This window comes from Lolium perenne, chromosome 1 (genome assembly GCF_019359855.2).
Source record: "Lolium perenne isolate Kyuss_39 chromosome 1, Kyuss_2.0, whole genome shotgun sequence".
NCBI classification, from domain to species: domain Eukaryota; kingdom Viridiplantae; phylum Streptophyta; class Magnoliopsida; order Poales; family Poaceae; genus Lolium; species Lolium perenne.
Window position 1 is genome coordinate 32,229,375 of NC_067244.2, and position 10,823 is coordinate 32,240,197.

Below are 10,823 nucleotides of genomic sequence, written 5' to 3' on the forward strand. Positions count from 1 at the left end.
AATCAAGATTTTTGGATGGAGAGTCTTACATGGTATGATTCCGTGTCAGGGTGTGATTGCTAATAGACATATTGGTAATCAAGGGGGTTGCCCTATTAAGAGATTTGGAAAACCTGTGTATAACAAATCAATTGAATGAAGTGCTAAATCTTGATCGGTCTGGATCGGTTGTGGTACAAGATATTATATGAGAGGAGACCGGTTACAAGATCTGGATAATATTGGTTTTGCTGAATTGGTCTTGACTGCTGGTTGATATATTTGGTGGGAGAGAAGGCAAATTGCGCATGGTGAAAATGTGCAAGCTCCTTTCCGCTCATCAATGTCAATAGTGGTTATGACTAGAAACTATATGATGTCTTCAAAACAGCCACAAGCGAAGAAGAAGGAAGGATGGAAGAAGCCGCTAGAAGGGAAACTTATGATCAATATTGATGTAGCTTTTGATGTGGACTCGGGAAAAGGAGCAACGGGAGTGGTTATTAGAGACTACACGGGACAATGTGTGGCAGCAGCACAAGTATTTTTACCCCATGTAGTGGATGCTCATATGGCGGAAGCTTACGCTTTCTGTGAAGGCCTTACTTTGGCGCAAAGGATTGGATGTAATAACGTCATTATTTAAACGGATTGTGCTCAAGTGGTGGAAACTATGAAACAGGGGGTTTCTCAGCTAGAACCTCACCTTCTATATATGACGACTATCTTTTGGAGTGGCTTTGGTGATGTGTCTATTGAGTACTGTAATAGGGAAAAAAATCAGGTAGCACACGAGCTTGCTAAAGTTTCTTTTAGTTCTGGTAGTTCTTTTACTTGGGTTGATGAGCCCGATAGGTTCATTCTTAGCAAGCTCGCAAGTGATGTAACAATTATATATGTGATGGTGGCAGCAAGTTTCAGATGCACTCTTTTCCTTACCAGGGTACCTAAGGGGATTGGAAGGTTTTAAATAAGGCGGCTTGCTAGCTTAATATATTTGTTTCCCTAAAAAAAGGTCAAATTAGAAGGATCTCATTATCTTTATTTTCATTTCTCTCTTTCTTATCATTTTCCATATTTGCACTTTTAGAGAACCTCGTCGAGAAATGTGTAACTACCACGTGAATAAAAGGGCAACTACGGTTGGATACACATTCTTTTTCATTCTTTTATCATCTATTTATATAGGTTGCATTTTTCACCACAACATAGTTGAACATTTGTTTTATAAATGTGCAACTACAAGAGAAGTGCAAGTAAGGATTATATATGTAATTTTTGTCTATTTATTTTTATATGTTGTACTTTTCGTCCCAACGTAGTTACACTTTTTCAGTTGACTCGTCGAGAAAAATGAGATCATGTTGTATTTTTTTCCTTTTTTAATCTACCCATTTATAGGTTGCACTTTTTATGTCACCATAGTTGCACTTTTTAAAAATGTGCAACTACCGCATGAGATGCAATTCTCGATGGCGGCTACATAGATACCACATGGCACGACCCCTCCTTTTCTTCTCTAAACGGCACGGCGTCTCCTTGGCAACCTCGATATGTGAGTTTTGCTTGTATATTCCTAAGTAATTATATAACCCTTTCCGTCTATGCGAAAGATCCTGAGGTGTACCCCACTTGATGAGAAAAAATACCATTGTGTAAACCAAGGTTTTCAGTGTTGAGATACTAGGTAGTGTCATTTTTTTCTTCAACGGTATCGTATCGTAGTATCAAGATGCTATGAGATTTCTATTTTTAAAATATAATCAATTTATGTGTTAAATAAGATGGTTACTTAGCATATATTTCTGGAAAAACGGTAGTGTCATGTCATATTGTTTAGTCCAATACCACATGAGGCATGCAGAGTTTCCAAATAATATGTTTAGTCCACGACAGAAAACCAATAAAGCGATTACCTGCTTATAAGGCTCGTTCATGTCTCACCAGGTTAACTAATTCTTTGATTAGTTTTAACTGATGTGTGGTATTACATGTTGTAGAAGTATCCGGATACTACCAATATCATATTCTGACAACGATACCACCCAATTAGGATACACAGTGTGATACGTATCGTTTCAGCCCGATAAGATCTTAGTATCATAAGATATGTATCAGGATACTAACAACCATGTTGTAAACAGATGTTTGAAATAAACTTTTTCTGACAACCATATCAACCAACACAAAGTACAACAAAGGTATGTTATTTTCCCATGTACCCACCTTCTTGCCTCATTTTGTGTGACATCCCATCTCGATGGATCCCCGATCCACTCCCTTCCACGGTTCCGCCGATTGCTAGCAGCACGCATGGCTACTACCGCCCCGTGTTCCCCAATCCCCTCAACTATGCCCCACGGTTCTGTTGACAGCATGGCGTTCTCATCCCTATCAAATCAAAGTTTATAAAATCAAAATATTCTCACCAAGAGTCTGAATGGATGATTGGATGTTAAACATAGTGCAAAGGATTCATCAAAGAAAAAACATATAGATGACATCTAACAAACACCGTAGAGAAAATTAATCTAAATTCTCTAAAACACATAGTATAATCCTTTGAATCACATGTGGAGGCACCGAAGAGTTTGACATTTTATCCGACGACCATGCCAACTGGAGCGTGCCTTGAGCACGAGCAAGCACGAACAGCAAAAACAAAACAAAAACTCTTTTGCCCGTCTCTCTGCCTTCCTCTCTGCGACGACCCAACCCGACGGATCCCCGTCCCGTCCTTTCCACCGATCGCCGGCCGCTCGCAGGCTACCGCCCGGTGATCATTCCCGGCGAATCTGGTGGCAGCATGGCACTCGTCCGCAAGCCGCCCAACGGGCTCCTGGAGATCAGTGAGCAGGTCTACGGTGCGTGCGCTCTCGCCACATTCCCCTTCCTCAATCTTCCACTCTGTTCTGGAAAGGGATAATAACTGCATTTCTTCGGCAATGGAGCATCGCTGCTCGGCTTGCTTGGTTCCGTCGGTGACTCCCCAGTTTCATATATAGAGATAGACGTTCTTAGTTTGAAAAAAAAGGCCGGGGTTGCCCTCTGTTTTTTCTAAAAATAGGTAAACACAGACGTATGATGTGTCGTGAATGTGTTGTTTTCTGTGCAGTATTCGATTCGTGCTTCTCGGCAGATGTAGTGGACGAAGACAAGAACCAGCACTACATCGACGACATCGCCTCGCGGCTTGAGGACAACTTCCCGGACGCCTCCTCCATGATCTTCAACTTCCGACCGGAGGAGCAGGGTCGCCGGAGCTGGCTGTCCGACATGATTTCCAGGTCGAGCTACGTCATGACGGTGATGGACTACCCGATGCAGTACCAGGGGTGCCCGCTCCTCACCTTGGAGATGATCCACACTATCCTCAGGATCGGGGACACCTGGCTCGGCTTGGACGAGGACAACTTCCTCATCCTGCATTGCGAGCGAGGTGGCTGGCCCGTGCTCGCGTTCATGCTGGCGGCACTGCTGCTGCGTCGGAACCTGAGCAGCGGTGAGCACAAGACACTCGAGATGGTCTACGGGAAAGCACCGCGGGACCTCATCCGGTTACTCTCGCCGCTAAATCCAATGCCTTCTCAGATGAGATACCTGCATTATATATCTCGGAGGAATGCGAGCTCATGGTGGCCAACGGATGATGTAGCTGTTAACTTGGACTGCCTCGTACTAACAAGCATGCCAGCAGGCTTTAATGGGGAGGATGGATGTAGACTCATGTTCCTTATACATGGGAAGGATCCTCTGCTTGATGTAAATAACGGGCCCAAACTGTTATTTTCAACACCAAAGGAACTCTACAAGCAGGTGAGTTTTGGACTAGCACTTTCTGTTCAATTTGCCACTTCGCCACTTCTGCACTAAATGTGGCCGAGCAGGATACATTTTTTTTCTTTATTTTTTGCTTCGTTGTTAACATGGTATTCTCATGTAGGCAGACTGTGAACCGATTAAGATCAACATCGACTGCCCTATTCAAGGAGATGTCGTGTTGGAATGCATTAGCACGGATGCTGATCAAGTTCGACATGAGGTCCGGTTCAGAGTCATGTTCAATACTACAACATTTATCAGATCTAATGTTCTCAGGCTAAATCGAGATGAAATTGACATAATGTGGGATGATAAAGATCGATTCCCAGAGGGATTCAGAGTCGAGGTATGTAATCCTCATTGCACTCAACTTATTCTTTATAAATTGTGGAGAAACTGAAAGTGCTTTTTGTCCTATTGTGGTGAAAGCTTATTGTTTCAGAAATGGACTCTCCGAATCAATTGGATCCCGGCAGGGAGGTCGCAGGTATAGGAGAGGAGGGCGTACAAGTGGAAGCATTTCCAAAGGTTCAAATCTTCAGTATTACGGAATGCAATCATCTGGGAAGGGATGCTGCAGTGCAGTTTCCCCAGCGGCGTACTTCCTCGGAAAACATACAGCTGCAGGTGCGACAAGGGTTGGTGTCTCCAAGCAAGAATGGTTCGAGCGTAAAAGAAGTAACAGGGCACTTGGAGCTTGGTTAGTTTTCTCCGACCGACAAAAAATCTGACAATGCTCTGAACAACGTTCCTTCGTTATACACCCAGTCTCCACTTACCTACAAATCTAACTTCCGTGATCTGGTAGGCACTCCTCCGCCACCGCCACCACCACCACCACCACCACCTCCTCCTCAGCCATCAGCGCCGAAGTTGTTGGTGGCATCCGATGCTGTTATGATGTCCGAGTCAAAAAACTTGTCCCAATCGTCTCACAAGCATTTAGGTTCGGATGAAATGCATCTAGATAGATTTTAATTTTGTGGGATTTTTTTTGCTTCTAACTAAACTTCCATTGTTACAGGTCTTTCATCATTGCTCCACCCATCTCCTCGACCTCCGCCACCTCCATCCGCTCATAGGTTTTCACCTGTTGTATCGTCTGTGCAACCCCCTCCTCCTCCTCCTCCTCCTCCTCCTCCTCCTCCACCTCCAACTCCTGCTGCCGGATATTGCTCCAGGTTAGTAACAAGTTTTTGTGTACAGTACTGCCCAGTCCGTTGGCTGGTAGCGCGTAATACATTTGATTCCATAGCCTCCACTCTTATAGCCTTTGTCAATAAGTTGTCTGTGTGTTGAGACTACTATTTTATAGGACTAACACAACCATAAACCAATCTAAGCCATGAATGAGATTTTCGCTCATAGTTGAGAATAATAATTTTGCCCACGATGGGCTCATACCCATGGTTAGTACCCATACCGTACATGTTAATTCATGGGTAGGGCACAGATATTGCATTGTACTTGTGGGTATACCCATACCCTACCAATTTATCCGGACATGTGGACCTTACCCGTGGACCTCCAAATTATGATGCAGAATAGCCATCAGTTATCATCAATTGTAACAGTCCATGTGACTTGTCTAATCTTTTCGACTTATGAGTTATGAGTGTGATATTGTAATTTCTAAATTTTGATATTTGTCATGTACTTAACTGCATATTGTTGAGTTGAGATAGTTGGTTTTATGAAAAATGTGCTATCGATGAATGTAGAGTTGTGAATAACTGATGTACTACTTGACCTACCTGTTGGTGCCCAATGTGTATGGATACCCGTCAGGTATGGGTGTGGGTAAAGTTCCGTACCCGTAGGTACGGGTATGGGTATAATTTTATACACACTCACTATACGGATATGGGTATGGTACTGCTTACCCTACCCGTTGCCATCCTTATTTATATTAGGGATATGTGCATGTTTTTTTAGCTAGACGATCTTTCTCGAAGTGAACTTTTTATCCACCATGCCAACACCGCGAACTTAAGCATGTGACCTATTTATCATTAAGACAGAAGATTCCTAGGCGACCTGATAAGAAGTGAAAATAGAGATGTTAGGACATACATGAACATTAGCACTCATATCAATCCACCAACATAGAGATTTGAATACCGAAAAAACAATAAGGTTACATACCCATCAGTATTGCACCCGTGTCAAGGTTTGTGATGCCTTCTTTCTGTTCTAGCTCTTAAGTTTGATTAAGGTTGTGTTGAGTGTACCTGGGCGACATCGTTTTGTGTTAGTATAGTTAGGTTTTTTTTCCGTGCTTGTGCTTTTGCAGCAACTAAATCATGTGATATTGTGCTTTGGGGGGCTTAACTTCGGGGACTGTTGTTGGCCGCTATGTGGTGCTTATGGTCGTGTTATGTTTGATAGTCGTCAGCCCTTGAATTTAGAGAAACTTTAAGGTTCGAGTTTTTTAGTACATTGTGGATTCACTATGATTACGCCATGTTTATGTTCTATTCATCATCGGTGTTCCGCTTCATGTTGGATAATGACTGTACCCAAAGAAACTATTATTTTTTATTGTTCCTGACAAGGAGATCTATAGTTCACAAGCATACACCGGTAGATATACAATTGGTGATGTGAAATGACCAATTGGTCTATAGCCAAACCATTTTTGTGGACACATGAATAGCGTTTGCGTATCAACACATCTTCGCTGCTATTTCGGAATGTTAATTATTGCTACTTTGCTTTACAGGCTTGATTTCTGCATATTATGTGAGAACTTAAGGATTCTAAATATCACCTTCTGCATTGCAAGATTGATTTCTACCTCTTATTTTTCTGGATTTATATTATTTTGGACTTAAGATGTGATTGCTTTGGATTGATTGTACTCAGTAATATTAATCTCGTACTATTAGCTGGACTTATAATGTTAGAGCGTGCATGACTCTTCTGCTACCTCTATAGCTAAAAGCAGAAGCCTCTTTCTTTCCTTTTTGTCTGTACGATGGCTTTGGTTATGCATGTTCTTTGTTGTGTCTAACTCGTAAGACCAGAAATAAAAATTTGTTTATTAAGCTTTAGATCTGAATTAGAATAGACACGTGAACTACAAAGAAATAATTTCAGCTATAGAGGTACACCATGCAACTAGGCTTCTATTGAGGAATGAACTAATGGAAGATAGTTTATTATGAGTTCATACTTCCTTTAATTTCAGCTTCATTTGCATCATATACTATCTGTTATTACAAACTAAACTTCATGTCAGCTTGGTTTATGCTATATTTGTTTATCAATTCAGGCGTTTATACTCTGAGCATACCATGTGAGGAAGCTCAAGGACAAGACTGCTAGACATTGCAAGAAAAAGCAGGAAAACCATCCTTGTTCCAATAAAAGTTGGATATTCAGCTGCAGTTTATTTGATGTTCAAAAATTTTGAGCGGTCTGTTTAGTTCTAAGATTGGCTTTATACCATGAGCAGAGAGCAAATAATGTGATATGTTTACATGTAGAAGATATCAGTATTGTTTTAGACGATGTTTTATTGTCATGTTTGTATTGTTCATAACAAGTTTTACGTCATATGCTATAACTGTATTAAGTGGAAGCATTAATGCACGTGTGGTATGTAAACAAAACCTTATCCCTAGTAAAATAGTCCGTTGATTAATAAGATGGTCAAGTTTTCCTGATCATGGACAACAACGTCATTAATAATGGAGTCATGTTGTTGGATGGATGACATGATGAACTCACACCCAAATAAGGCATTGCAATGTGATCAAGTCACAAAGTTCAGCATTGCGATGCTAAGAAGAAACATTGTAACCTAATCCTTAGACTGTGAGGCCTTATTTAATAATTGTCACCGGCGACTGCTTAAACATCATCAACCGCCACACCATAACAAGGTGGCCATAAAGGTGTTGCTCATATATTCCAATGGGATGTGTTGAGGTGTATGTGTCGATAGCGAGATTTGTACATCCACACAATGGATAGATACTATGGGCCCACTCGGTGATATTATATCAATAATGCTTGCAAGCATGTGACTAGGTCACTAGGATATGATATCACAAGAGCGAGTTGAACATGTTTGTCGGTAACGAGATCGAACTAGGTATGTCGGATCCGAAGATCAAGTCTTGGACAAACTAGGTATCGTGTAACAAAGGGAATAGGACTCTACGTTGAGGTTCGAGCGATGAAGATAAATTCGTAGAAGGCATAGGGACAGTTATGGCTTTCCAGAACCCTGGTGGTCATTGATCGGAGAGTCATCTCGATCATGTCTGCGCATTCTCAAACCTGTATGGTGGTACACTTAAGGGTATACGACGCTTTGAATTATATTTGTGATCCTTGGAGAAAGAGAGAGAACACCAGAATGGTTCTCGAGAGGTATCGGAATAAGTTCCGGGGTCAATGAATTGTTCGAAGACTTAATAATATGATTTATTATTTAATTAATTGAATTAAATATGAAAATATTGAAAAATAGGGATACCCCTAATTAGGCCACCATGTGGCGGCCCAAAGTGGATGGCCACTGATACGCTATAATTTTTGATGCTCCATGCTTGTTTTACACCAATTTCTATCTGTTTTGTTTACACTTCGTGGCATTTTTATGCATTTTCTGGAACTAACCTATTAACAAAATGCCACAGTGCCAGTTCCTGTTTTCTGCTATTTTTGTATTTCAGAAAAGTTGTTCTGGAAATATTCTCGAAATTGGACGAAACAAAAGCCGAAGTTCCTATTTTGCTATCACGAAGACGAAGTCCAAAGGGGGGACTGAGAAGAGCCGGGAGGTGGCCACACCACCCCTAGGTGCGGCCCCTTGGCCGCGCCTAGGTATGGTGTGGGCCCCTCGGGCACCCACCGATATCACCCTTTCGCCTATAAATTGACATCCTCGAGAAAAAATTAAATACCCGGGCATCCATCCACGAAAAGTTTCGTAGCCGCCGCCATCGTCGACCCTAGTTCGGGAGGGTTCTGAAGCTCTTCCCAGCACCCTACCGGAGAGGGAGATCATCACCGGAGGCCTCTTCATCATCATGCCCGCCTCCGAAGTGATGCGCGAGTAGTTCATCTTTGGACTACGGGTCTATAACAGTAGCTAGATGGTTGTTTTCTCCTCCTTATGCTTCATGTTTAGATCTTATGAGTTGTCTAACATGATCAATATCATATTTATGTAATGCTCCATGTTGTGTTTGCTGGGATCTGATAAATGTTGAATGCTATGATTGAGTTGATTATAGACATGTTTTATATGTTATTTGTGATCTTGCATGTTTTCCGTTGCTAGTAGATGCTCTGGTCAAGTATGTGCTTGTGACTTTGATATTGTGCAATTGGGAAACCCCAAGAGGAAGGTATGATGAGCATAGTAGCAAGTTTTCCCTCAGTAAGAAACCAAGGTTTAATCGACCAGTAGGAGAAAGAAATCACTTCTGAAGGTGTTGCTAGCCGACTTTTGGCAGGGCGCACTACCGACTTTAGAAAAAACGTGGAACATGCACACAACACAACCAAAATACTTTGCCCCAACTTACAGTGAGGTTGTCAATCTCACCGGTTTTGCTGAAAACAAAGGATTAACCGTATAGTATGGGAAGAGATGTTTGTTTGCAGTGGAATTAAAGAGAACAGTGCTTGCAGTAAGTACACAGAACAGGCGTTTGCAGTACATAATTTTATCAGTGTAAAAGAAAGGACCGGGGTCCACAGTTCACTAGAGATGTCTCTCCATAAAGATAAATAACATGCTCGGTGCATGGGCGAATCTAGAGAAAAAGTAGCATGGTGCACGACGTCAACAAGCTAGGTGACATGGAAGTTTGTATGCTTGTTTGGACAATGTCAAAGTGTAAAATGTTATTCACTGGTGCACTGTTATTGAGTGTACCTGGTGCACATAGCATAATTTAGACCCAACAGCTCGTAAAAAAAAATCTCACCCTGGTGCATGTGCACCAGGCAAGGCCTATGTAGCTCCGCTCCTGGCTGGGTGAACAAATTACAGCTGGGAAATTGATAGAATAAAGACCATACATTGACAAGATGATTATTATGAGATTCATTTGGGCATTACAACATAATACATAGACCGTAATCCAACTGCGTCTATGACTGATAATCCACCTTCCGGTTAGCGTCGGCACCCCTTTCAGTATTAAGTTGCAAGCAACAGATTATCGCATTAAGCAATGTGTGTGAACTAAACAATAGAATTATCCTTAAACAAAGCATTGTTGTTTTCTCCCTAGTAGCAACAACACATCTACAACCTTAGAAGTTATTGTCACTCTTCCAGATTACTAGAGACATGAACCTGAACCCACTATCGAGCATAAATGCTCCCTCTTGGAGTCACCAGCACATACTTGATCAGAGCATACTAGCAACAGAGAGCATGCAAGATCATAAATAAAATATCACAAGTATATAATCAATCTCAATCATAGTATTCAATATTCATCGGAACCCAGCAAACACAACATGTAGCATTACAAAAAGATGATCTTGATCATGATAGGCAGCTCACAAGATCTTAACATAAAACATAAATTGGAGAATACAACCATCTAGCTACTGCTATGGACCCGTAGTCCAGAGATGAACTACTCATGCATCACTTCGGAGGTGGGCATGTCGATGTAGAGGCCTCCGGTGATGATCTCCCTCTCCGGCAGGGTGTCGGGAAGAGCTTCAGAACCCTCCCAAGCTAGGGTCGGCGATGGCGGCCGCGATGGAACTTTTCATGGATGGAGGCTCGGGTCTTTAGGTTTTTCCCGAACAGGTAAATAAATAGGCAGAAGGGTGAGGTCGGTGGGTGCCCGAGGGGCCCACACCACCCCTAGGCGCGACCAGGGGTGGCCCGCACCTAGGGCAGGTGTGGCCGCCTCCTGGTACATCTTCGTCTCTCCTCCGGACTCCGTCTTTGTTACGGTTAAATAGGAACTTCGGCTTTTATTTCGTTCAATTCCGAGAATATTTCCTGTACAACTTTTATGAAATACAAAACAACGGAA

At 42.1% G+C, this 10,823-nt stretch overlaps 1 protein-coding gene across 1 annotated transcript; it reads left to right on the plus strand.

The window, feature by feature from the left end:
• The first annotated feature begins 2,785 nt into the window (after positions 1-2,785).
• LOC127333071 (formin-like protein 6) lies at positions 2,786-4,883 on the plus strand. The gene is made up of 7 exons (XM_071821313.1): positions 2,786-2,843; positions 3,095-3,795; positions 3,923-4,147; positions 4,244-4,288; positions 4,371-4,501; positions 4,610-4,747; positions 4,826-4,883. Exons 1-7 carry the CDS (start codon positions 2,786-2,788, stop codon positions 4,881-4,883), a joined length of 1,356 nt encoding a protein of 451 aa, XP_071677414.1.
• The last annotated feature ends 5,940 nt before the right edge of the window (positions 4,884-10,823 follow it).